General features: G+C 44.3%; 1 protein-coding gene across 1 annotated transcript; it reads right to left on the bottom strand.

Annotated features, from left to right (window-relative positions):
- Positions 1-264: 264 nt before the first annotated feature.
- On the bottom strand, positions 265-27712 carry LOC122554145 (interferon-induced protein 44-like). Its single transcript, XM_087990403.1, has 8 exons — positions 27494-27712; positions 23974-24466; positions 17704-17743; positions 11656-11851; positions 9324-9464; positions 8708-8870; positions 2959-3059; positions 265-1733 (listed from the first exon to the last, which is right to left on the bottom strand). Exons 2-8 carry the CDS (start codon positions 24455-24457, stop codon positions 1569-1571), a joined length of 1290 nt encoding a protein of 429 aa, XP_087846529.1. The 5' UTR covers positions 24458-24466; positions 27494-27712; the 3' UTR covers positions 265-1568.

Here is a 27712-nt window from a genome sequence, read left to right as displayed (position 1 = left end):
GCCTCGTGGTGAGAAACACTCTGACAAACTCAACAAAGTGAACACAGCAAAAATAAAAGAAACATTCTGTCCATAATGTGAGCATCTGCTTATCGACCTGCTCAAAGACACTATCTGGAGCAGATGGCAGTTGTACCTGAGCCTCCTGGATCAGAGGTATGGACACTATTACTATGTCACAAGAACGCATTCAACCTAGAGTGTACACTGGTGATAGTACAGGAGGGTAGGTAACCAAAGACAAAATAACCAGACAGATCCATCTAATGTGCAATGAAGGTTTAATATTGAATACAGCTAGCAATAGTCAAATTGCAATACATGGTAACTTCTCAGCTTTGTGCTACTTGTTTGTGTGACAAGCTTAATATGGAATCAAAACAGAAAGTACCAGAGAAACCCAGCAGTTACCCAGCAGTGGAGAGAGAAACACAGCTAATATTTCAAATCTAACACAACTTCTTCAGAAGTGAAGAAAGATATAATCAAGACATGATCTGTATGGACTTCAGTAAGGTGCCCAATAAGGGAGACTTGTTAGCAAGTTTAGATCTCATGAGATACAGGGAGAGCTAGCCATTTGGATACAAAACTGGCTCGAAGGTGGAAGACAGAGGGTGGTGGTGATGGGGTTGCCTTACCGAATGGAAGCCTGTGACAAGGGGTGTGCCACAAGGATCGGTGCTAGTCCACTGCTTTTTGTCATTTATATAAATGATTTGGATGTGAACATAGAAGCGACAGCCAGTACATTTGCAGATGACACCAACTTTGGAGATGCAGTGAAAAATGAAGAAGGTTACCACAGAGTACAATGGGACCTTGATCAGTTGGACCAATGGACCAAGGAGTGGCAGATGGAGTTTAATTTAAATAAATGTGAGGTGTTGCATTTTGGAAAGGCAAATCAGAGCAGGACTTATACACTTAATGGTAAGGTCCTGGGGAGTGTTGCCGAACAAAGAGACCTTGGTATACAGCTTCATAGTCCCTTGACAGTGGACTCGCAGGTGGTGCGAGTCCACCTGCGAGTCTCTCTGGATCCTTTTGTATCACTCCCCTCTCACCTTAAACCCATGCCCTCCAGTTTCAGACACTGCTATCATGAGGAAACGCTGGTGGCTATTTACCTTATCAATGCCCCTCAAGATTTTATAAACCTCAAAAAAGGTCACCTCTCAACCTCCTACGCTCCAGTGAAAAAAATCCCAGCTTATCTAACCTCTCCTCGGACTCAAACCTTCCAGTCCAAGTAGCATTCTAGTAAAGATTTTCTGCACTCCTTCTAATTTAATAATATTCTTAATAATATCCTTAATAAAAAGAATGATTAATATAACAACAGTACAAACACACCTCAATGGCCATACAACATTTGCAGATTTCAGGGCAGGATCATTAACCCTTTCAGCATCCCTCTGTAAACCTTTGGAAAACAAATCATTCCGAGTTTGTGAAATGCAACAGAGAAATGATTGCTCATAGCATTTGAATTCTCCCAACTAAAACTAGCAATGATTCAGAAAAGACAAAGTCATGAGAAACTTATGTCACAGTTTGGTGATAAACTAAACAGAATTCTCAAAATAATCATCTGCAAATCGTAACATCTGTACCACAGCAGAGAGTATTAAAATATCTGTAGCATATTGAAGCTCATGAACTGACCAATAATTTTGCACAGGAATTATGCATGAAACTGCAATACCAAGTTGTTTTCCAACTTCCATCACCTGGAGAAAAAGCATATGATTTATTAGTGACATAAGAACATAAGATATTTGGTTCATCAAGCTCTTCCTCACTACTAGTTACCTGATAAAGCAAAACAATGTTAGAAGTCAACAAAAGGAAGGGACTTACTGTAAGATGTCTATCATGACTACATTTCTATTTACCCCTTCCCTGTCAACAGCACAGACTTCACCATCAACCATTCAGGTTGTAAGCATCTCAAACATGTTGGAAAATTCCAAAAGCTGAATCTTCCCCACTTGATGTCTCATTCCTCTGATCTACCTTACTCACAGTTATGGTCTCCATTACTTGATGGCTGTACATAAAACTATAGAATCATAGAACCCGTACAGCATGGAAGCAGGCTATTTGGCCCATCAGGTCCACACTGACCCTCTGAAGAGCATCCCACCAAGATCCAACATCTATCCTATCCCTATGACCATGGCTAACCCACCTAACCTGCACAGCCCTGGACACTACGACAATGTGAAGACTGCAGATTCCAGAGATCAGACTTGAAAATTGTTGAACTGGAAAAGCACAGGTCAGGCAGCATCTGAGGAGCAGGAGAGCTGGATTCCTGATGAAGAGCTTCTGCCTCTCCTATTCCTTGGACGTTACCTGACTGGCTTTGCTTTTCCAGCACCACACTTTTCGACTTACATCCCTGGACACCACAGGTAACTTAGCATGGCCAATCCACCTAACCTGCACATCTTTTGACTGTGGGAGGAAACCAGGACCAGGACTGGGTCTGATTCCACTGACTCTGCCCCGGATAAGAACAGGCATTTAAGGAAAATAAACTTACAGGAACACAGGGACGGAGCAGAAGCGATCAGACCAGATTTCACTGCAGAGATCCAACATGATGATCGGTTCAATGGCCTCCTTTTATACCAGAAAGGCAGTGACACCATATAGAATCGTACAGGTACAGAAGAGGCTCTTCATCAAGTCTGTACTACCACTGCACCACACTAAAATAAACTACAATAAACTACACTGTCCCGCACTGGGCCCATAGCTTTGAATGTCATGACATTTCAAGTTCTCATCCAAGTATTTCTTCAGGTTTGTGAGGGTCCCCACATCCACTACATCCCCCACAAATTCCACATCACTTCATAAAGAAAGCCACAAATTCATAGCTTGAACACTGGTACGTTCACCTTGTAAATGACGACACTGTTACTGAATGTACGGTAAGAACTGTACCTTTTCTGCAATGAGATCACTCCGGTAGACAGTTTCCACATCTTTCCCAACCATAGGGCATTCTTCATCCACTTTTGTTAGTAAGACAATCTGTGGAACCTCTAGAAATGAAATGAATAATTCATTTATTAGTAAATTAACTCCTGCGATGGGTTACAATATCTGATAGTAAACTGAGCAGTATTCGACTGAAATACATTGTTAATTATTCTCCTTCAGAAAGTAAATCTCTAAAGAAGGGTAACTCATGTGATTAAAAAACTGACCATTTGATCATTTTGTTCATGATTGCTTGCTGAAACTTGCTATATCCACATTGACCATCATAACACCTCCACAATGAAAGCAACTTTACTTCAAAAGTACTTCATTGTCTGAAAAGTATTTGGTTATGTCCAGTGGTTGTGCAAGTAGTACAGCACTGTGGTGTCATTCCTGAAGAAGGGCTAATGCCCGAAACGTCGATTCTCCTGTTCCCTAGATGCTGCCTGACCTGCTGCGCTTCTCCAGCAACACATTTCCATCTCAAGTAGTACAGCATGCAATTAGGAAGGCAAATGGTACATTGGTCAGGGGGATGAGAAGATATTGAATTGAGACATTTAAATTCTTAACAAACTAGATGCAGGGAGGATGATTCCCCTGAATGGGGAGTCTGGAACCAGAGATCATAATCTTAGGGTACAGGGTTAGCCATCTGGAACTGTGAGGAGGAAACACGTCTTCATTCAAAAGATGATGAAGCTGTGGAATTCTCAGAAGACTGAGGAGGTCAAAACATTGAATACCCTCAGGAAACTGATAAATTGTTAAATATTAAAAGCATGAAGAGGTATGTGGAGAAAGCAGGAATGTGGTGTTGAGACAGAGGATCAGCCAACCCCATATTGAATGACAGGGCAGACTCAAAGAGCTGAATGGTTGACTATAGCTAATAGTTTTGATGTTTCTATAAATGCAGAATCTTGCTTTAGAATATATGAGAGAGCAGAAAGGCATAGAACCTAGAACATAGAACATTATAGCGCAGTACAGACCCTTCAGCCCTCACTGTGCCAACCTGTGAAACCAATGTGAAGCCGATCTAACCTACACCATTCCATTTTTATCCATATGTCTGTCCAGTGGCCATTTAAATGCCCTTAAAGTTGGCGAGTCAACTACTGTTGCAGGCAGTGCATTCCACGCCCTTACTATTCTCTGAGTAAAGAAACTACTCTGGCTTTATCCTATATCTATCACCCCTCAATTTAAAGCTACGTCCCCTCGTGATAGCCATCACCATCTGAGGAAAAAGGCTCTCCCTGTCCACCCTATCTAACCCTCTGATCATCTTGCATGTCTCTATTAAGTCACCACTCAATCTTCTTCTCTCTAATGAAAAAAGCCTCAGGTTCCTCAGCTTTTCTTCATAAGTCATTCCCCCCATACCAGGCAGCATCCGAGTAAATCTCCTCTGAACCCTTTCCAAAGCTTGCACATCCTTCCGATAATGCGGTTACCAGAACTGTACGCAGTACTCCAAGTGCGACTGCACTGAGGTTTGTACAGCTGCAGTATGACATCTTGGCTCCGAAACTCAGTCCCTCAACAAATAAAAGCTAACACACCGTATGCCTTCTTAACTGCCCTGTCAATCTGGGTGGCAACTTTCAAGGATCTACATACATGGACACCAAGATCTATCTGCTCATCTATACTATGAAGAATCTTACCATTAGCCTAGTACTCTGTGTTCCTGTTACTCCTTTCAAAGTGAATAACCTCATACTTTTCGCATTATACTCCATTTGCCACATCTCAGTCCAACTCTGCAGCTTATCTATGTCCCTCTGTAACCTACAACATCCTTTGGCACTACCCACAGCTCTACTGACCTTAGTATCATTCTGCACATTTACTAAGCCATCCATCTACACACTCATCCAGGTCATTTATAAAACTGATAAACAGCAGTGGCCCCAAAATAGATCCCCGTGATACACCATTAGTAACTGAACTCCAGGCTGAACATTTCCCATCAAGCACCACCCGCTGTCTTCCTTCAGCTAGCCAAGTTCCAATCCAAACTCGTAAATCACCCTGAATCCCAGGCCTCCATATTTTGTGCAATAGCCTCCAGTGGGGGACCTTATCAAATGCCTTACTGAAATCCATATATATCACATCAACTGCTTTACCCTCATCCACCTGTTTGGTCACCTTGTTAAAGAGCTCAGTAAGGTTCGTGAGGCATGACCTACACTTCACAAAACTATTATTCCTTTCTAGAAGATTATAAATCCTTCCTTTTATAATCTTGTCCAACACTTTACCCACAACTGAAGGAAGGCTCACTGATGTATAATTACCAGGGTTGTATCTACTCCCCTTCTTGAACAAGGGAACAACATTTGCTATCCTCCAGTCTTTCAGCATTATTCCTGTAGACAATGATGACATAAAGATCAAAGCCAAAGGCTCTGCAATCTCCTCCCTGGCTTCTCAGAGAATCCTAGGATAAATCTTATCCAGCCCAACGGACTTAACTATTTTCACATGTTCCCGAATTGCTAACACCTCCTCCTTGTGAACATGAATCCCATCTAGTCGAGCAGCCTGTATCTCAGTATTCTCCTCAACAACATTGTCTTTTTCCAGTGTGATTATGACAAAATATATTCATTTAGCATGTGCCCTATCTCAGGATTTGGAGACGCTGGTATTGGACTGGGGTATACAAAGTTAAAAACCGCACAACACCAGGTTGTAGTCCAAAGGGTTTATTTGGAAGCACTTGCTTTTGGAGCACTGCTTCTTCATCAGGTGGGTAAAAACAACGACTGCAGATGCTGGAAACCAGATTCTGGATTAGTGGTGCTGGAAAAGCACAGCAGTTCAGGCAGCATCCGAGTAGCAGTAAAATCGACGTTTCGGGCAAAAGCCCTTCATCAGGAATACAGGTCCTGATGAAGGGCTTTTGCCCGAATTGTCGATTTTACTGCTCCTCGGATGCTGCCTGAACTGCTGTGCTTTTCCAGCACCACTAATCCAGAATCCTTCATCAGGTGGTTGTGGAGTGTGAGATCGTAACACACAGAAGTTATCGCAAAAGTTTACAGTGTGATGTAACTGAAATTATATATTGAAAAAGGACTGGATTGTTTGTTAAGTTTCTCATCTTTTAGATGAACATGTTGGTTTCAGTTCTTTCATATGTAAATTGCAGAACATTTAAAAGTTACATTCTCAAGTGAACTTTACTAATCGGTATCACGTCGGCCTGGATAATGCATTGAAGCTGTGAGGTGCCCCGTGTGAGACTGTCTGTGCCACAATGGTCAGACTGATTCTAATTTAAAAAATGGATTTACAGAATCTTACACAGATTAATGCAGCTTTTGAGCAAAGTAATATGTAATTCTGCAAGCATAAATTCACCTCACAAACTTTTATGTGTGTGTGCGTGTGGTGTGGCGGGGGAACGGGGCTATGAGTGTCTGTGAGAGAGTGTGTGTATGTGTGTGAGTGTAAAGGAGTATAAGTCTGTGAGGAGGTGCATGTGTGAGTGTGAGAGTGTAGGTGTGAGTGTATGAGAAAGGGTCTGCGTGAGTGTATAGGACTGTTCGAGTGTGTGTGTCTGTAGAAGTGTGTGCGTGTGTGTCTGTAGAAGTGTGTGTGTGTCTGTAGAAGTGTGTGTGCGTGTATATAGGAGTGTCTGTCTGTGTGTGTGTGTGTCTGTAGAAGTGTGTGTGTGCGTGTATATAGGAGTGTCTGTGTGTCTGTGTGTGTGCCTGTAGAAGCGTGTGTGTGTGCGTGTATATAGGAGTGTCTGTGTGTCTGTGTGTGTGCCTGTAGAAGCGTGTGTGTGTGCGTGTATATAGGAGTATCTGTCTGTGTGTGACTGTGTGTGTCTGTGTGTATTGCAATGGGATCACCTGCAATGTGACATGAACCCAAAGTCCCGGTTGAGGCCATCCCCATGGCTATCAGTCTCTGCTCTGTACCCATGGGGATGGCCTCAACTGGGAGCTTGGGTTCATGTCATACCACAAGTGACCCCACTGTACTGTTTTCACACACACACACACACACACAAACTCATGCAGACCCTCTCGCATACACCTGCGCATTCACTCCCACACTCACATGCACCCTCTCACAGACTTATACCCCTTCACACTCTCACACACACACACTCCCTCACAGACACTCATAACCTCCGATCCCCCCACGACTCCTCCCCCCACACCTACACAGAAGTTTGTGGGGTGAATTTGTAGTTGCAGAATTACATTTTACTTTGCTCAAAAACTGCATGAATCCAACTGTAAGATTCTGTAAATCTGTTCTTTAGATTAGAATCAGTCTGACCATTGTGGCACAGCCTCACACAGGCAAACTCACACCTTCAATGCATTATCCAGGCTGACATGATATCAATTATTAAAGTTCACTTGAGAATGTAGCTTTTAAATGTTTTGCGATTTACATATGAAAGAAATGAAACCAACATGTTCATTCTAAAAGATAAGAGACTTAACAAACAATCCAGTCCTTTTTCAATATATAATTTCAGTTACATCACACTGTAAACTTCTGCTATAAATTCTGTGTCTTACGATCATATATTCTATAACCACCTGATGAAGGAGCAGTGCTCCAAAAGCTGGTGCTTCCAAATATACCTGTTAGACTATAACCTGGTGTTGTGTGGTTTTTGACTTTGTCCTACCTCCTTGGACATCATGGATAATTTCCCACTACTAACCTTGATTGGCCCTAATCTTACTTTGAGAGAAAGTGAGGGCTGCAGATGCTGGAGATCAGAGCTGAAAATGTGTTGCTGGAAAAGCGCAGCAGGTCAGGCAGCATCCAGGGAACAGGAGAATCGACGTTTCAGGCACAAGCCTTCCTGAAGAAGGGCTTATGCCCGAAACGTCGATTCTCCTGTTCCTTGGATGCTGCCTGACCTGCTGCGCTTTTCCAGCAACACGTTTTCAGCCCTAATCTTACTTTGGTCATTCTTTTATTCATGATATACGGACAGAAAGCCTTAGGGTTTTCCTTGATCCTAAAAAGACCCTTCAGTCCAACCCGTCCATGCCGACCAGATATCCCAACCCAATCTAGTCCCACCTGCCAGCACCCGGCCCATATCCCACCCCCAATGACATTTCATGGTCCATCCTCGCTCTTCTTAGCTCTCACTTTAAGTCTTTCCTGGTTAACTTGCAACTATCAAGCGCCTAACTGAGCCTTCACATCTCAATCCTAATACAAGCCTTCTTCTTCCTCTTGTCAAGAGCTTCAACTTTAGTAGACCACGGTTCCCTCGCTTGACTACTTCCTCCCTGCGTAACAGGTACATATTCATCAAGGACAGGCAGTAGCTATTCCTTGAGAAAGCTCCACATTTCAACTTTGCCCATCCCCTGCCGTTTTCTTCCCCATCCTATGCATCCTAAATCTTGCTAATCGCATTATAATTGCCTTGTTCCCCAGGTATAACTCTTAAAATGAGAAGTATAATTGGTACTCGCACTGAAAAAAGTTAACCCGATCTGTTTGTTAACAATTTATCATCATTAATTACTGCATTCTCCATGGTAATACCTCCACCAAAATCCACTTGCCAACCAATCAGCATAGCATCTGACAGAGTGTAAATGCTTGTTTCCCCCGTTGGTATTCTTGTGAACTGTCCTGATGAGTTCAAGACAAATTGGCTTTTATTTCAGTGATACTCAGTACAGAATGCAACACTCACCCAATTCATCAATCTTTGATCGAATGGCACAGATTTTCGTTTTCATTTCAGTGGACAGCATAGGGGTTTTACTCACATCAATCACATATGCAACACAATGTATCTTCTCTTTAATAGCTCTTGGCGATATGTCACCAGCTTTGAATGGGGAATCAACTGCAAACTACAAGGAAAAGAACCTGACTTTAAAATGATATTTACATTTTTATTCATTAAGGCATCATTGGTGAGGCTGGGATTTAGAATCCATCCGAGCTGACCTCGAGATCATGCTGATTATGGTGCAAAGTTACAATCGTTCTGAAAGAGTTAGACTTTGAGCTGAATTGTTGACAATGGCCAAATCCTTAGGGCGGAGAATCAGGCAGATTCTGGAACAGTCTCCTGATGGAGACACATGTGCTTTCCCTACCTCTTGGCAGTAACAGGCAATAAGCCGATGAGCAAATCAAATTAATTATAAAGATTCGGCAAGTATTGTTAAAGGAATAGCATCACTCTACATCACAAAAGCAGCCGTCTAACCATTTTAGATCAGATTGCTTACACATTTAGCCACAAATAATGAGGGGGTGGGGGGGGACGAAATAAAAAGAAACGAAGAAAACCAGGTTACCTTATACTTGTTCGGAATATATCCTTTGATGATACTGATAATATCATCACTGTGCAGCCCTGACACAGTGTCTTCTGCAAGTCCCATTGTATCACAAAGGGTCAGAGGAGGAGTGTCATTTCTGAAGGAGTATGTCGAATACTGCAATTAAACAAAAATACCAAAGCACAAAGTGAAATCACTTGCAAGGTAAACTAACAAAAATAGCCCTGAAGGATCTGCCATCACAGAATGTGGGAATTACTTGGACAAAAAGTGACAAGATATTTCTAGGTTCCTTCTAGCATCATGACCATCGCCTGATAGAGCGATAGTGGAATTGTCAGATGACCATTGCTACAACTGATTCAGGCAAAAAAAATAATCTGACAATGCTAGGGCAGCACAGTGGCAGAGTAGGGCAGCACAGCTGCCTCACTGTGCCAGGGACCTGACTTCACCTGACAAAGGAGCGGTGCTCCAAAAGCTTGAGATTTCAAGTAAACCTATTGGACTATAACCTGATGTCATGTGACTTCTGACCTTGTCCACCCCAGTCTGACACCAGCACCTCCACATCACAGTGTGGATATTGGATACAGAGAGGTTAATTTGATAGAGGGTCAGAGCAAGACGAGCAAGGCAGTGCATTCAGAAGACAGAAACCATTCGGAATTGAGATGGAGTATGAAACCACTGGATCATCTCAATTGCTGCAAAGCACTTTTGAAACTGCACATCATTTTCAGTATTTCTCAAGGCAAAACATTCTAAACTACCTTTGTAAAACTCTGAGTGGGTTACATTTCTGGGTCACCAGGTTTTCAGAACGATTTCAAGGTCTTTGAGAAGGTGCAGAGATTTATCTGTTTTGTTCCAAAATTTAGCTGTGAGGTTTTGGCTGAAAAAGCTGGGGTTGCACTGCTTCGAGTGAAGGAGGTTGAGGGGAGATTTGATCAAGGTGGACAGGTTTAGGTAAGGAAGAAAACGAACAACTGTTCCATTAATTGGTTGTACAAGGAACAAGGGGAAAGAGATTTAAGGTTTTGATTTGATTTATTGAAACGTGTACCTAAGCACAGTGAAAAGCTTTGTTTAAGTAAACAGGCAGATCATAGTAAGCAAGGACATGCAGATCACAGGGTGAAAGAACTTGGACAGAGTAAGGCATACAGGTTTGTCTTTGATGATGTTGGCAGCCTTCCTGCTGCAACAAGATGTGTAAATGGAATCCATCAATGGCAGGTTGGCTTCTGTGATTATCTGGGCTGTGCACACAACCTTCTGTATTTTGTTATGGTCCTGGGCAGAGCAGTGACCACCCCATGCCAAATTACACCCAGATAGAATGCTTTCAATGGTTGGTGAGGATCCTATGGACATGCAAAATTTCCTGAGCCACCTCAGGAAGGAGAGGTGTTATTGTGGCTTCTTGACCATCGCATCTACCTGGGTGCTCCAGGACAGGTTTTGGACAATAAATTCTGGGGGGAAAGAGGAAATAGGGTGGTACATTGGCTCAGTGGTTAACACTGTTGCCTCACAGCGCCAGGTACCCAGGTTCAATTCCAGCCTCGGGTGACTGTCTGTGTGAAGTTTAGACACATTCTCCCCGAGCCTACAGGGGTGTGCTTTGGTATCTTTGCACAATCCAAAGATGTGCAGGTTAGGCGAATTGGCCATGCTAAATTGTCCATAGTGGTCAGGGATGTGTAGATTAGGTGCATTATTCAGCAGTAAAATCCTAGGATAATAGGTCTGGTGGGTTACTCTTCAGAGGGCCGAAATGGACTTGTTGGGCTGAAGGGCCTGTTTCCAAATTTTGGAACAAAGCTGATAAATCTCTGCACCTTCTCAAAGACCTTGAAATCCTTCTGAAAACGTGGTGACCCAGAAATGTAACCTTCTTACACAGCAATTAGCCTGAATTGTGCAGCCTGTGAGGCTGAAAGAAGCAGTGACAAACATTGGTGGTTTTAATGGGAAAAGACCATTTAGCAGTATTGTCTACACTGACTCTACAATGCTCTAAATTCACTCAGTGGGTCAAGGAATTCAACTCTTGAGCAAGATCCGTTCAGACCAAAAACAGACAGCCACGTTTATTCACCAGCCTGTACAATAGAGATGCTGTGATCACAAACCTACCCATGGGGAGGGTGAATCACCTGGATTATCAATGAATAGTGCGTGCAGACATTGCTGGATTGATACTTTCTATCAATGTTGATACAGGATTAATAGCATTTCAAAGGGTGTAAGAGACTAGAGAGCAATGCAAGAATCAAGTACAGAGGATGCGAAATACATTGGCAAGAAAAATATAAAGCCGTATCTGCACTTCTATATTTACCATTGTGGTCGTACTTCTCGGTCCACTCCCAATCAGAGTCCGATTGGTGACATGACCACGGAAAACCGAATTGACAGAGTTGACGAAACTAGACTTGCCTCCTCCAACTGGTCCAATTAGTAAAACCCGTGCCTTTGAGACAGAGCTCACATATGGTTGATACTCCATGATGAATTTCAGCAGTTCTTGCTTGCTCCTGTTAGCAAAAGAAGTGGAGTTCAGGATTTAACGGCTCAAACAACAGATCTCCCTGAGTATTGCTCATGGTGGGTTGGAAGATAATGATAGAGCATTATTATAGTGTGGCAGGTTTTAACCATTTTTACTCTGGGCCAAAGGCATAATGCCAAATCTTATTTGAGGCCCAAATCTTACGCACATTCCACCATTTAACTGCAGTTGCCAAGTTCAACCCTGTCAAGTGTGAGGTTGTCCATTTTGGAAGGACAAATAAGAATGCAGAATACAGGGTTAACAGTAGGGTTCTTAGTAAGGTGGAGGAGCAGAGGGATCTTGGGGTCTATGTTCATAGATGTTTGAAAGTTGCCACTCAGGTGGATAGAGTTTGTAAGAAGGCCTATGGTGTATTAGCGTTCATTAGCAGAGGGATTGAATTCAAGAGTTGTGAAGTGATGTTGCAGCTGTACAGGACCTTGGTTAGGCCACATTTGGAGCACTGTGTGCAGTTCTGGTCGCCTCACTTTAGGAAAGATGTAGAAGCTTTGGAGAGGGTGCAGAAAAGATTTACCAGGATGTTGCCTGGAATGGAGAATAGGTCACACGAGGATAGGTTGGGTGTGCTAGGCCTTTTCTCATTGGAACTGTGAAGGATGAGGGGTGACTTGACAGAGGTTTATAAGATGATCAGGGGAATAGATAGAGTAGACAGTCAGAGACTTTTTCCCCGGGTACAACAGAGTGTTACAAGCGTACATAAATTTAAGGTGAAGGGTGCAAGTTATAGGGGAGATGTCAGGGTTAGGTTCTTTACCCAGAGAGTGGTGGGGGCATGGAATGCGCTGCCTGTGGGAGTGGCAGAGTCAAAATCATTGGTGACCTTTAAGCGGCAATTGGATAGGTACATGGATGGGTGCTTAAGCTAGGACAAATGTTCGGCACAACATTGTGGGCCGAACGGCCTGTTCTGTGCTGTATTGTTCTATGTTCTATGTTCTATGTTTAACAGACTGATAATTGGTTCTGGGCTGTAGGTGAATTGACCATGCTAAATTGCCCAGAGTGTTCAGGGGTGTGTAGGTTAGGTGCATTAGTCATAGAGTCACTGAGTCATAGAGATGTACATCATGGAAACAGACCCTTCAATCCAACCCATCCATGCTGACCAGTTATCCCAAACCAATCTAGTCCCACCTACCAACACCCGACCCATATCCCTCCAAACCCATCCTATACATTTATCCATCCAAATGCCTCTTAAATGTTGCAATTGTACCAGCCTCCACCACTTCCTCTGGCAGCTCATTCCATACACATACCACCCTCTGCGTAAAAAAGTTGCCCCTTAGGTCTTTTTTATATCTTTCCCCTCTCACCATAAACCTATGCCCTCTAGTTCTGGACTCCCCCACCCCAGGGAAAAGACTTTGTCTATTTGTCCTATCCATGCCCCGCAATTTTGTAAACCTCTATAAGGTCACCCCTCAGCCTTCGAAGCTCCAGGGAAAACAGCCCCAGCCTGTTCAGCCTCTCCCTGTAGCTCAAATCCTCCAACCCTGGCAACATCCTTGTAAATCTTTTCTGAACCCTTTCAAGTTTCACAACATTTTTCCGATAGGAAGGAGACCAGAATTGCACACAATATTCCAACAGTGGCCTAACCAATGTCCTGTACAGCCGCAACATGACCTCCCAACTCCTGTACTCGGTACTCTGACCAATAAAGGAAAGCATACTAAACACCTTCTTCACTATCCTATCTACCCGCAAATCCACTTTCAAGGAGCTATGAACCTGCACTCCAAGGTCTCTTTGTTCAGCAACACTCCCTAGGACCTTATCATTAAATGTATAAGTCCTGCTAAGATTTGATTTCCCAAAATGCAGCACCTCGCATTTATGTGAATTAAACTCCATCTGCCACTTCTCAGCCCACTGGCCCATCTGATCAAGATCCCATTGTAATCTGAGGTAACCCTCTTCGCTGTCCACTACACCTCCAATTTTGGTGTCATCTGCAAACTTACTAACTGTACCTCTTATGCTCGCAGCCAAATCATTTATGTAAATGACAAGAAGTAGAGGACCCAGCACCGATCCTTGTGGCACTCCACTGGTCACAGGCCTCCAGTCTGAGAAACAACCCTCCACCACCACCCTCTGTCTTCCACCTTTGAGCCAGTTCTGTATCCAAATGGCTAATTCTCCCTGTATTCCATGAGATCTAACCTTGCTAATCAGTCTCCCATGTGGAACCTTGTTGAATGCCTTTCTGGAGTCCATATAGATCACATCTACTGCTCTGCCCTCATCAATCCTCTTTGTTACTTCTTCAAAAAACTCAATCAAGTTTGAGAGACATGATCTCCCACACACAAAGCCATGTTGACTAAACCTAATCAGTCCTTGCCTTTCCAAATACAAGTACATCCTATCCCTCAGGATTCCCTCCAACAACTTGCTCACCACTGAGGTCAGGCTCATCAGTCTAAAGTTCCCTGGCTTGTCCTTACCACCCTTCTTAAACAGTGCACCACATTTGCCAACCTCCAGTCTTCCGGTACCTCACCTGTGACTATCGATGATATAAATATCTCAGCAATCACTTCTCTGGCTTCCCACAGAGTTCTTGGGTACACCTGATCAGGTCCTGGGGATTTATCCACCTTTACCCATTTCAAGACATCCAGCACTTCCTCCGCTGTAATCTGGACATTTTGAAAGATGTCACCATCTATTTCCCGATAGTCTATATCTTCCATATCCTTTTCCACAGTAAATACTGATGCAAAATATTCATTTAGAATGTTGCTCATTTTCTGCCGTTCCACAGAATAGGGCCGCCTTGCTGATCTTTGAGGGGCCCTATTCTCTCCCTAGTTACCCTTTTGTCCTTAATATATTTGTAAAAACCCTTTGGATTCTCCTTAATTCTATTTTCCAAAGCTACCTCATGTCCCCGTTTTTCCCTCCTGATTGCCCTCTTAAGTGTACTCCTACTTCCTTTATACTCTTCTAACGATTCACATGATCTATCCTGTCTATACTTTACATATGCTTCCTTCTTTTTCTTAACCAAACCCTCAATTTCTTTAGTCATCCAGCATTCCCTGTACCTACCAGCCTTCGCTTTCACCCTGAGAGGAATATAGTTTCTCTGGATTCTTGTTATCTCATTTCTGAAGGCTTCCCATTTTCCAGCTATCCCTTTACCTGCGAACATCTGCCTCCAATCAGCTTTTGCCTGATACCATCAAAATTGGCCTTTCTCCCATTTAGGAGAAAGTGAGGTCTGCAGATGCTGGAGATCAGAGCTGAAAATGTGTTGCTGGAAAAGCGCAGCAGGTCAGGCAGCAGCCAGGGAACAGGAGAATCGATGTTTCGGGCATAAGCCCTTCTTCAGGAATTCCTGAAGAAGGGCTTATGCCCGAAATGTCGATTCTCCTGTTCCCTGGATGCTGCCTGACCTGCTTTCTCCCATTTAGAACTTCAACTTTTAGATCTGGTCTATCCTTTTCCATCACTATCTTAAAACACCCAAATAACTTCCCTGGATATATTTCCGGGAATATCCTCCCTCAGCACAGCTGTAATGCTATTCCTTATCAAAAATGCCACTCCCCCTCCTCTCTTGCCTCCCTTTCTCTCCTTCCTGTAGCATTTGTATCCTGGAACATTAAGCTACCAATCCTGCCCATACCTGAGCCATGTTTCCGTAATTGCTATGATATCCCAGTCCCAGGTTCCTAAACATGCCCCAAGTTAATCTGCCTTCCCTGTTAGGCCCCTTGCATTGAAATAAATGCAGTTTAATTTATTAGTCCTACCTTGTCCCTGCCTGCCCTGACTGTTTGACTCACTTCTATTCTTAACTGTACCCGTCTCAGGGGTAAATATAGAATAAACGGGTAGGGGAATGTGTCTGGATGAGTTACTCTTCAGAGACTTATTGGGCCAAATGACCTGTTTCCACATTGTTAGGGATTCTATGAACATCTGTCACTTTGCAATGCAAACATAGTTACTTTGGTGGGTCATTGCCCAAAGTGCCAACAAGGACAGAAATTACTGCCAGCAGCTCCCCCACATTGGTGGGAATGGCTGGGTAAACCCTGGACTCGGTTACATGGCAACTATGTTGGTCCTTTCATGGGCTCAATGTTCCTAGTCATTGTGGACACCCACTCAAAGTGGTCAGATATGCGTAAAAATTCATTCATCAAACACAAAACAGTGATAGAAAAGCTGCAAATATATTCTGCAATACATGAGCTCTCGGAAATGTTAGTCACATTCACAGGCCAACAGGGGGTGGCATGGTGGCACAGTGGTTAGCACTGCTGCCTCACAGTACCAGAGACCTGGGTTCAATTCCCGCCTCAGGCAACTGTCTTTGTGGAGTTTGCACATTCTCCCTGTGTCTGTATGGGTTTCCTCTGGGTGCTCCGGTTTCCTCCCACAGTCCAAAAATGTGCAGGTTAGGTGAATTGGCCATGCTAAATTGCCTGTAGTATTAGGTGAAGGGGTAAGTGTGGAGGAATGGGTCTTGGTGGGTTGCTCTTCGGAGGGTTGGTGTGGACTTGTTGAGCTGAAGTGCCTGTTTCCACGCTCTAAGTAAGTAATCTAAATTTATCAGTAGGGAATTCCACCATTTGCTAAAATCGATTGGCATTTGGCTAAAAAGGACAGCACCATACCATCCATCGTCCAATGGTCTGGCGGAAAGAGCAGTCCAAAGAAACAGCCAACAGCTTTGCTCAATATCAAACTACTCATCATGCAACTCCAGGGATCATTCCAGCGGAGTTGCTATTGGGGGGGGGTGGATGGTCCAGACCAGGTTAAATCCTGGATCTGGGGGCTGGGGGACTGAGGGTGAAACGGCATCAGGAATACAAATACCAGATATACAACTCCTCTAAGCGAGAGAGAGGAAGTTTACTCCAGGGAACAAAGTTTGATGCCAAACCACACGAATGGCCCCGGATGAGTAAGAGACATCGTCGATGCGAGGTTAGGTCCTGTGACACACAAAGTTCAGGGAAGTGAGGCGGTCCTGAAGAAGCACGTGGACATCATTGAAGCTGCAAACTTGCAAATGGGGCAGGAGCAAAACATACCTGACCCCTCAGAACAGCCAGAATGGCTGTCAGAACCCTGTGGGTTACCCCTCTATCTAGAAACAAAGAAAACTTGGAATCTGAGATAGACACAGATGATATCACAACGTTGATGCCTTTACTGCCTAAAGGTGAGGATGAATTTCTTCTGAGATGCTCCGAGTGTAAGAGACTGACTACGAACCAGGACATACTATCCATATCCAAGGCTGACTCAGAGGAACTAGACTGGGTGCAAAAATATCCCAGGAGAGGGTATAAGGAAAAGAACAGGCCTATGCTCCCAGACTTCCAGTTGGAGGGACATAACAAAGTCAGCTAGGTAGAACTAATAGAATATGACTTCCCATGTTAACCATGTTAACAGCCCCAATCAGGGAGCCCTGGCAGACAGATACAAACAGGAGTGTCAGAGATTCTGTTCACTCAGAGCTGGTTCTGAGGGAGCTGGATCAGTGTCAAATACTACACCAGTGTAAGTAAAGAGTGACTTGGTGACGGGATAGTGGCCTCTGTGGAGTTATATCAGAAGAATCTGTTCAGAGAGATCCAGAGTTAATGTTTCAAGTCCAGTATGATTCTTCTTCATAAATGAACATTCTGAGATTGAGCACAGAAACAGAAACAAAGAATACTAATATTTAAAGTCTCAAAACAGTTTTTGAAGGGGTTTCATTTACTTTATTTCAGTTTTTAAAAATTTTATGTTTGCACCTGTTGATGGAACAGAAATGTCCAATAAATAACTTACTCTTTTGTCCAGTTTATGTTCCTCCATGGAGCTTTTATCTCTGGAAAGCACAGAAATAAAAAAAAAGATAACAACAAACAACAACTAAATTGGAGACACCAGCAGCAGAGGATACAAAAGAGAGTAGAGTTTGAGAAAGTGCACCAGGAGAAGTTTACAGAACAGGAGCAGGGGTAAGCCATTTGGCCTTCGAATCTGCTCTATATTATTCAAGCTAAATGGCCCCATTGTGTCTAGGGATGTGCTAAGTGTATTAGCCATGGTAAACGGGGGCGTTATGGGAGGGTGGGTCTGGGTAGGATGCTCTTCAAAGGGTCTGTGCACTCCCAATGGGCCAAATGGTCTCTTTCTGTAAAATAGGGATTCTATGATTCTAAGATTCAAAATGACCATGGTTGACCATCCTATTCAGGATCATGTTCCTGCTTTCTACCCTGATCTCTGGATGACTTTAACACCTTGAGAAAAACCTTTCTTGAATATTGTTCAATGATGTAGACTCCACCACCTTCTGTGGTAGAGAATCTCACAGTAACCAATTCAACAGAAGAGAAATTAATAACTAACATCAGAGAGAGGTCTTGATCAACTGAGAGGACAGAAAAACAGAGAGAAGATCCAGTAAGTATTGTGGTAAGATTTAAGCTAATCTAATGTAGTGAACAAGTCATATGTTCCAAGAGAGTGGAACCTGGTCCGATATCTTATAGTCCCATAGTATTTCTTTACCACAAGAGTGCTGTCGAGATTGGGTTATTCAGTATATTCAAGGCTGAGGTAGACAGATTTTTCATCAGTAAGGGAAGCAAGGGTTATGGGGAAAAGGCGACGGAGTCCAGTTCATGAAAGCCAGATTTGCCACGATCTCAGTGAATGGCAGAACAGACTCATTGGAACAAATGACCTACTCTGCTCCTGTGCTTTCTGGGAATTATGAAAGAAAGCACTATACCCTAGTAACCGAAACATTCGGCAATTCGATCAAGAGGAAGGTTTTTGGGAAGATCTTCAAGGAGGAAAAATGTAGGGAAGAAATGCCGGGGTTTAGGGCTCAGATGGGTGTGTGTAGGGCCACCAAGGATGGAGAAAGTGAGGTCTGCAGATGCTGGAGATCAGAGCTTAAAAATGTGTTGCTGGAAAAGCGCAGCAGGTCAGACAGCATCAAAGGAGCAGGAGAATCGACGTTTCGGGCATAGGCCCTTCTTCAGGAATGAGGAAGGTGTGCCAAGCAGGCTAAGATTAAAGGTAGGGAGGAGGGACTTGGGGGAGGGCAGTTGGGAATGCGATAGGTGGAAGGAGGTTAAGGTGAGGGTGACAGGCCGGAGAGGGGGTGGGGGGGGAGATGTTGGGAAGAGTTCACCAAGGATAGAGCAATGAGGGTAGTGCATAAAGACTAAGCATCCAGCATCAGCAATCATCAAGACCAGGCACCTTTACAGCAGGTGTCAGGTGACTTCCAAGCTCATGACATGTTACCGTATTCATGGAATCTGTGCCATAGTCTCGGACCGTGTCTTCAGAATCCTTAAAGGGGAGGGTGTGCAGCCAGAAGTCGTGGTGCACATTGGCACCAACAACATAGGTAGGAAGAGGGATGGGGAGGTCATTCAGGAGCTCAGGGAGTTGGGCTGGAAGCTAAAAGCGAGGACGGACAGAGTCGTCATCTCTGGGTTGTTGCCAGTGCCATGTGACAGTGAGACAAGGAATAGGGAGAGAGTGCAGTTGAACACGTGGCTGCAAGGATGGTGTAGGAGGGAGAGCTTCAGGTATTTGGACAATTGGACTGTATTCTGGGGAAGGTGGGACCTGTACAAGCAGGACGGGTTGCACCTGAACCAGAAGGGCACCAATATCCTGGGAGGTAGGTTTGCTAGCACTCTTCGGGGGGGTTTAAACTAATTTGGCAGGGGGACGGGATCCGGACTTGTAGTCCAGCAAGTAGGTTAGCTATTTTTCAGGATGTCCAAGAATGTAGGGAGGCTGTGGAGAAGGTAGCACTGACAGGGAATACTTGCGGACACAGATGGGTTCAAGTGTGTATACTTCAACGCAAGGAGTATCAGAAATAAGGTGGGTGAACTTAAGGCGTGGATTGGTACTTGGGACTACGATGTTGTGGCCATCATGGAAACCTGGTTAGAAGAGGGACAGGAATGGATGTTGGAGGTTCCTGGTTACAAATATTTCAGTAAGATTAGGCAGGGGTGGTAAAAAAGGAGGGGGTATGGTGTTGCTAATTAGAAATGGTATAATGGCTGCAGAAAGGCAGTTCGAGGGGGATCTGCCTTTGGAGGTAGTATGGGCTGAAGTCAGAAATAGGAAAGGAGCAGTCACCTTGTTGGGTGTTTACTATAGGCCCCCCAATAGCAGCAGAGATGTGGAGAAACAGATTGGGAAACAGATTTTGGAAAGGCGCAGAAGCCACAGGGTAGTAGTCATGGGCGATTTCAACTTCCCAAATATTGATTGGAAACTCTTTAGATCAAGTAGATTGGACTGGGCAGTGTTTGTGCAGTGTGTCCAGGAAGCTTTTCTAACTCAGTATGTAGATTGCCCGACCAGAGGGGAGGCCATATTGGATTTGGTACTTGGTAACGAACTGGGACAAGTGATGGGCTTGTTAGTAGGTGAGCATTTTGGTGATGGTGACAACAATTCTGTGACTTTCACCTTGGTTATGGAGAGAGATAGGTGTGTGCAACAGGGCAGGTTTTACAATTGGGGGAAGGGTAAATACGATGCTGCAAGACAGGATCTGAGGAGCATAAATTGGGAGCACAGGCTGTCAGGGAAGGATGTCGTTGAAATGTGGAAATTTTTCAAGGAACAGATACGACGTGTCCTTCATATGTATGTACCTGTCAGGCAGGAAAGAGATGGTTGTGTGAGGGAACCTTGGTTGACGAGGGAGATTGAATGTCTTGTAAGGAGGAAGAAGAAGGCTTACATAAGGTTGAGGAAACAAGGTTCAGACAGAGCATTGGAGGGATACAGGATAGCCAGGAGGGAGCTGAAGAAAGGGATTAGGAGAGCTAAGAGAGGGCATGAAAAATCTTTGGCGGGTAGGATCAAGGATAACCCCAAGGCCTTTTATGCATATGTGAGAAATATGAGAATGACGAGGACGAGGGTAGGTCCGATCAAGGACAGAAGTGGGAGATTGTGTATTGAGTCGGAAGAGATAGGAGACGCCTTGAATGAGTACTTTTCTTCAGTATTTACAAATGAGAGGGACCGTATTGTTGAAGAGAAGAGTATGAAACGGACTGGTAAGCTAGAGGAGATACTTGTTAGGAAGGAAGATATGTTGGGCATTTTGAAAAACTTGGGGATAGACAAGTCCCCCGGGCCTAACGGGATATATCCTAGGATTATGTGGAAAGCAAGAGAGGAAATTGCAGAGCCGTTGGCAATGATCTTTTCGTCTTCACTGTCAATGAGGATGGTACGAGGGGACTGGAGAGTGGCGAATGTTGTGCCCCGTTCAAAAAAGGGAATAGGGATAACCCCGGGAATTACAGGCCAGTTAATCTTACTTCGGTGGTAGGCAAAGTAATGGAAAGGGTACTGAGGGATAGGATTTATGAGTATCTGGAAAGACACTGCTTGATTAGGGACAGCCAGCACAGATTTGTGAGGGGTATGTCTTGCCTTACAAGTCTTATTGAATTCTTTGAGGAGGTGACCAAGCATGTGGATGAGGGTAGAGCTGTGGATGTAGTGTACATGGATTTTAGTAAGGCATTTGATAAGGTTCCCCATGGTAGGCTTATGCGGAAAGTCAGGAGGCATGGGATAGTGGGAAGTTTGGCCAGTTGGATAGAAAACTGGCTAACCGGTCGAAGTCAGAGATTGGTGGTAGATGGTAAATATTCAGCCTGGAGCCCAGTTACAAGTGAAGTTCCGCAGAGATCAGTTCTGGGTCCTCTGTTGTAATTTTTATTAATGACTTGGAAGAGGGAGTCGAAGGGTGGGTCAGTAAATTTGTAGATGATACTAAGATTGGTGGAGTTGTGGATAGTGAGGAGGGCTGTTGTCGGCTGCAAAGGGACTTAGATATGATGCAGAGCTGGGCTGAGGAGTGGCAGATGGAATTCAACCCTGCCAAGTGTGAGGTTGTCCATTTTGGAAGGACAAATAAGAATGTGGAATACAGAGTTAACGTTAGGGTTCTTAGTAAGGTGGAGGAGCAGAGGGATCTTGGGGTCTATGTTCATAGCTCTTTGAAAGTTGCCACTCAGGTGGATAGAGCTTGTAAGAAGGCCTATGGTGCATTAGCGTTCATTAGCAGAGGGATTGAATTCAAGAGTCGTGAGGTGATGTTGCAGCTGTACAGGACCTTGGTAAGGCCACATTTGGAGTACTGTGTGCAGTTCTGGTTGCCTCATTTTAGGAAAGATGTGGAAGCTTTGGAGAGGGTGCAGAGGAGATTTACCAGGATGTTGCTTGGAATGGAGAATAGGTCGTACGAGGATAGGTTGAGAGTGCTAGGCCTTTTCTCATTGGAACGGCGAAGGATGAGGGGTGACTTGATAGAGGTGTATAAGATGATCAGGGGAATAAATAGAGTAGACAGTCAGAGACTTTTTCCCCGGGTACAACAGAGTGTTACAAGGGGACATAAATTTAAGGTAAAGGGTGCAAGGTATAGGGGGGATGTCAGGGGTAGGTTCTTTACCCAGAGAGTGGTGGGGGCATGGAATGTGCTGCCTGTGGGAGTGGCAGAGTCAGAATCATTGGTGGCCTTTAAGCGGCAGTTGGATAGGTACATGGATGGGTGCTTAAGCTAGGACAAATGTTCGGCACAACATCATGGGGCGAAGGGCTTGTTCTGTGCTGTATTGTTCTATGTTCTATAGCGGACACACAGCACTGCCAGTGATTTACCAAGGTTCATGGACATTCCTGATGAAGAGCTTATGCCCAAAACTTTGACTCTCCTGTCCTCAGATGCTGCCTGACTGGCTGTGCTTTTCCAGCCCTACATTCTTTGACTCTGATCTCCAGCATGTCCAGTTATCAAATCCTCTCCATGGAATAAGGGCCAAAAACCTGCTGTGAAGCCATCGGCATGAGAGAGTGGCCAGAGTGGCTAAAAACTGGACTGTCCACTACAAAACCAGGGGTCTCACCGCCTGGCAAGAGATCAGAATTAGCTGAACCTAAATTTCTCAGAAGGTTATATCCACTGGAAGAGCTGAATCTGGAAGTAACAGAGGGATAAACAAAGATATCGGCAGCAGATGAGCTGAGGCAGGGTGAAGGTGCAGTGCTGTTAAAGTGGTTGGCAGTACAGACAGCTTCAGCAACAATTAACTCCCCACCTCCATCATGATGGGTGCTGGGTCGGGAAAGTTTCTCATGGATCTTTCCAGCCAGAACCTGATTGCTGAGGTAAGAGGAAAGGGGGTGCGTTTCTTGCACAGTACCAACCCACCTGATTATGCACCTTGCCTGCCACTTCTAGGGAATGGAGATTTTGTAATTAATTCACGGGATGAGAGCAGCTCTGGCCAGGCCAGTCTTTATTGCCCAGAGAGTAGTTAAGAGTCAACCACATTGCTGTGGCTCTGGAGTCACATGTAGACCAGACCAGGTAAGGATGGCAGATTCCTTCCCTAAAAGACTTCTCTTTTAAGCATCCCACCACCCCCGCACCTTGAATCTGTGTCCCCTAGTAATTGACCCCTCCTCTCTGAGAAAAAGCCTCATACTTTCCACTCTCTCCATACCCTTCATAATCTGACAAACGTCTATCAGGTCGCCCCTCGACCTCCTGTGTTCCATGAAAACAAACCAGGTCCATCCGACCTTAAAGTATAAACAGTGAATTAAACAGTGAATGGTATAATCACTCGACTATTAATTCAGAGGCCCGGCTAATGTTCTGGGGACCTGGGCCTGAATCCTGCAATGACCCAATAGTGTGACTTGAATAAATCTGGAATTAAAAGTGTAATGATGATCATGAATAGATGGTCAAGGGAAAAACCCATTGGGTTCATGAATGTCCTTAAGGGAAGGAAAATGTTGGTGCATTCCCTGGTCTACATCTGACTCCAAACCCACAAGGTGGTTGACTCTTAAACTGATCTCTGAGTCATCCGGGGTGGACAATAAATGCAGACCAAGCCCGAGATGCCCACATTCTGTGATTGAACGTTTAAAAAAAGACAGTGTTCAATCTGACAGACTGGCTTCATCTGAGAATTGTATAGAAGATCCTGATTATTCAACTATTCCCAGGTGGTTAAATTAAAATGTCCTTACCTTCCACCCGGTAAACTTCAAGTTCAACAAGGTCTTCATCTCGGCCAAACAGGGCTCTATTTGTAACACTGTAGGAGCCATCAGATCTCAACTCAACTTTTTCAGCATTAACCTGAAATAAAAGACTGTTTCCGAAATTTGGATTGTTTTGATAATAATCACAAACTGCCACAGCATCTTGTCTCACAGGAAACTTTAACGGCTTTTTTCCCGGTAAATCCGTGTTCAGTCGGAAAAGGAAAGCCTTATTATCCACTACAGACCCGACAGCAAAATCTTCCGTTCTGTAGCCTCCAAAAATAAAACCCGACTTGTTGTACCCGACAGTTATTGTTGGTCCTTGTTCCCTACATTTTTCGTGGAGAGAATCAACGCGGAAACCGTGAACACTCGCTTTGTAAAGTAAATGGAAGTTCACTTTCCCGAAAAGTTCACACAATTGTTTCTGATCCGCTGTCGTGAGCCGGGGTATGACATCACGCATTGTTGAAACCTGGAAAACATTTGATCAAAATAAAATTAAAATCAAACTGGCCTGATTCTAACTTATCGTTGAGCTTTGCTTTGAGGAGGATGACAACAGGTTATAACAGCAGAGGGGGAGGGGGCAAGATGGAACATAGAACATAGAACAGTACAGCAGAGAACAGGCCCTTCAGCCCACGATGTTGTGCTGACCACTGAACCTCATGTATGCACCCTCAAATTTCTGTGACCATATGCATGTCCAATAGTCCCAATGACCTAGCTTCCACAACTGCTGCTGGCAACACCTTCCGTGCTCTCACAACTCTGACATCCCCTCTATACTTTCCTCCAACCAGCTTAAAACTATGACCCCTCGTGTTAGTCATTTCTGCCCCGGGAAATAGTCTCTGGCTATCGACTCTATCTATGCCTCTCATTATCTTGTATACCTCAGTTAGGTCTCCTCTCCTCCTCCTCTTCAATGAAAAAAGTCCAAGCTCAGTCAACCTCTCTTCATAAGATAAGCCCTCCAGTCCAGGCATCATCCTGGTAAACCTCCTCCGAACCCTCTCCAAAGCATCCACATCTTTCCTATAATAGGGGGACCAGAACTGGACGCAGTATTCCAAGTGCGGTCTAACCAAAGTTTTTTAGAGCTGCAACAAGATCTCACGACTCTTAAACTCAATCCCCCTGTTAATGAAAGCCAAAACACCATATGCTTTCTTAACAATCCTGTTCAATTGGGTGGCCATTTTAAGGGATCTATGTGCCTGCACACCAAGATCCCTCTGTTCCTCCACACTGCCAAGAATCCTATCCTTAATCCTGTACTCAGCTTTCAAATTCCACCTTCCAAAATGCATCACCTCGCATTTATCCAGGTTAAACTCCATCTGCCACCTCTTAGCCCATCTCTGCATCCTGTCAATGTCCCACTGCAGTCTACAACAGGCCTCTATACTGTCAACGACACCTCCAACCTTTGTGTCGTCTGCAAACTTGCTGACCCATCCTTCAATCCCCTCATCCAAGTCATTAATAAAAATTACAAACAGTAGAGGCCCAAGGACAGAGCCCTGTGGAACACCATTCACCACAGACTTCCAGGCAGAATATTTTCCTTCTACTACCACTCGCTGTCTTCTGTTGGCCAGCCAATTCTGTATCCAGACAGCTAAGTTCCCCTGTATCCCATTCCTTCTGACCTTCTGAATGAGCCTACCATGGGGAACCTTATCAAATGCCTTGCTGAAGTCCATATACACCATATCCACAGCTCGACTCTCATCCACTTTTCTAGTCACATCCTCAAAGAACTCGATAAAGTTTGTGAGGCATGACTTGCCCCTCACAAAGCCGTGTTGACTGCATTTAATCAAGCCATGCTCTTCCAGAAGGTCATAAATCCTATCCCTCAGAATCCTTTCTAACACCTTGCAGATGACAGACGTGAGACTTACTGGTCTGTAATTGCCGGCGATTTCCCTATTTCCTTTCTTGAAGAGAGGAACTACATTTACCTCTCTCCAGTCCTCAGGTACAACTCCAGTGGATCTGATAGAAATCTGTACAATTCTACCAGGACCAGACAGGATCAATGTAGGGAGGATCTTCCCAATGACCGGGAAGTCCAGACCCAAGACTAAGGATACGGTGGAGGGGCCTTTAGGGCTGAGATGAGGAGATGTGTCTTCACCCAGAGAGCGGTGATGCTGTGGAATTCACTATCACAGAAAGTGGTTGATGCCAAAACATTGAATGTTTTCAAGAATGAGTTAGGTATAGTTCTACTGGCTAAAGGTGTTAATGGATATGGAAGCAAAGCAGGGACAGGGTACTGAGTCGGATGAATAGCCATGATTTTTTGAACACCAGAGCAGACTTGAAGGGCCAAATGGCCGGCTCCTGCTCCTACGTTCAATGTTTAAGGCTTAGTCTGTCCTTTCAGGTGGACCCATAACATCCCATGGGAGTAACCTGAAGAATTCTCCCCAGCATCCTGATCAATGGAAAAATTAAGGTTCATGACACATTTCCAACTTTACAGCAATGATTAAACTTCAAAAATTTTTTTAAAAAAAAATTCACTAATGGGACATGGGCGTCGTTGGCTGGTCCATTGTTTATTGCCCATCCTTAGTTGCCCTTGAGAACGTGGTGTTGAGGTGTTTTACTGAACTGCTCCAATTCATGTCCTGGGTGTCCTTGTGCAGAAGGTTGGCCTGCAGGTACAACAAGTAAATCTTTTCTGCACCCTTTTAAGTTTAACAACATCTTTCCTATTGCTGGGCGCCCAGAGTTGAATGCAGTATCCCAAAAGCAGCCTAACCAATTTCCCCTACAGCCACAACTCCTAAACTCAGGACAATGTCAATAATGCATGCCATCAAGCCTCCTTACCTTCCTAATCCCCTCAGATGCTGCCTGACCTGCTGTGCTTGTCCAGCACCACACTCTTGACTCTAATCTTCGGCATCTGCAGTCATCACTTTCGCCTAATCAACATTACAAGTTCTTCTGCTTTAGTACCTACAGCACACAGACTGCAGCAATTCAAAAAGCATCTCACCACCAGCTTCTCAAAGGCAACTAGGATCAGGCAATAGATACTCACCCAGCCACAGCCAGGTCCTACCAATGAATATAATGAAATGTTAAAAATCACACAACACCAGGTTATAGTCCAACAGGTTTATTTGGAAGCACAAACTTTCAGAGTGCTGCCCCTTCCTCAGGTAGCTAGTGGGGCAGGATCATAGGACACGGAATTTATAGTAAAAAAATCAGTGTCATACAACTGATGTGATGTATTGAACAGACCTAGATTGATGTTCAGGTCTCTGACTCTAAATTCTGGAGTTGTGATTTTTAGCATCGTCCACCCCAGTCCTACACTGGCACCTCCACCTCACGGTTCTAATGAAATGGACCAAGACTGCTCTGTCACATGAAGCCATTAGCCATTCCCCCAAATCCCCTGAGACTGCTCCATAAGATCTCCAGCAAAGCCCCATGATATCTCGTACAAAGATTATACCCGAATACTCACCCCTCGAAGTGTCCCGCTGGTTATGTCTAAAAGATTCAATTTGTACTCCAAGTAGTTCTTAACACAGGAACCACAGTCAGTTCACACCAAGAGATCTGACGGGGTCTCTCAAAATAATTCAAATATCAAACAAAAACACCACCAGCGGAAAACAACAAACTCGACCACAGACATACAGCAAGGGACTGGAGAGACTTGTTTTCAACCACGATCCGTAAT

Source organism: Chiloscyllium plagiosum, unplaced genomic scaffold, assembly GCF_037043375.1.
Source record: "Chiloscyllium plagiosum isolate Xiang-an unplaced genomic scaffold, Cpla_swu_hap1 HiC_scaffold_9, whole genome shotgun sequence".
Lineage (NCBI taxonomy): Eukaryota > Metazoa > Chordata > Chondrichthyes > Orectolobiformes > Hemiscylliidae > Chiloscyllium > Chiloscyllium plagiosum.
This window is presented reverse-complemented; position numbering and strand designations above follow the sequence as displayed.

Bases quoted from the DNA above. Each gene is read 5' to 3' on its own strand.
- LOC122554145 (XM_087990403.1), bottom strand. From the start codon at position 24,457: ATGCGTGATGTCATACCCCGGCTCACGACAGCGGATCAGAAACAATTG. The intron at 17,744-23,973 runs GTAAGGACATTT...TGTGCTTTCCAG, and splicing joins TGAAGTTTACCGGGTGGAAG to AGATAAAAGCTCCATGGAGG. The intron at 3,060-8,707 runs GTGAGTGTTGCA...TTTCATTTCTAG, and splicing joins ATCAAAGATTGATGAATTGG to AGGTTCCACAGATTGTCTTA.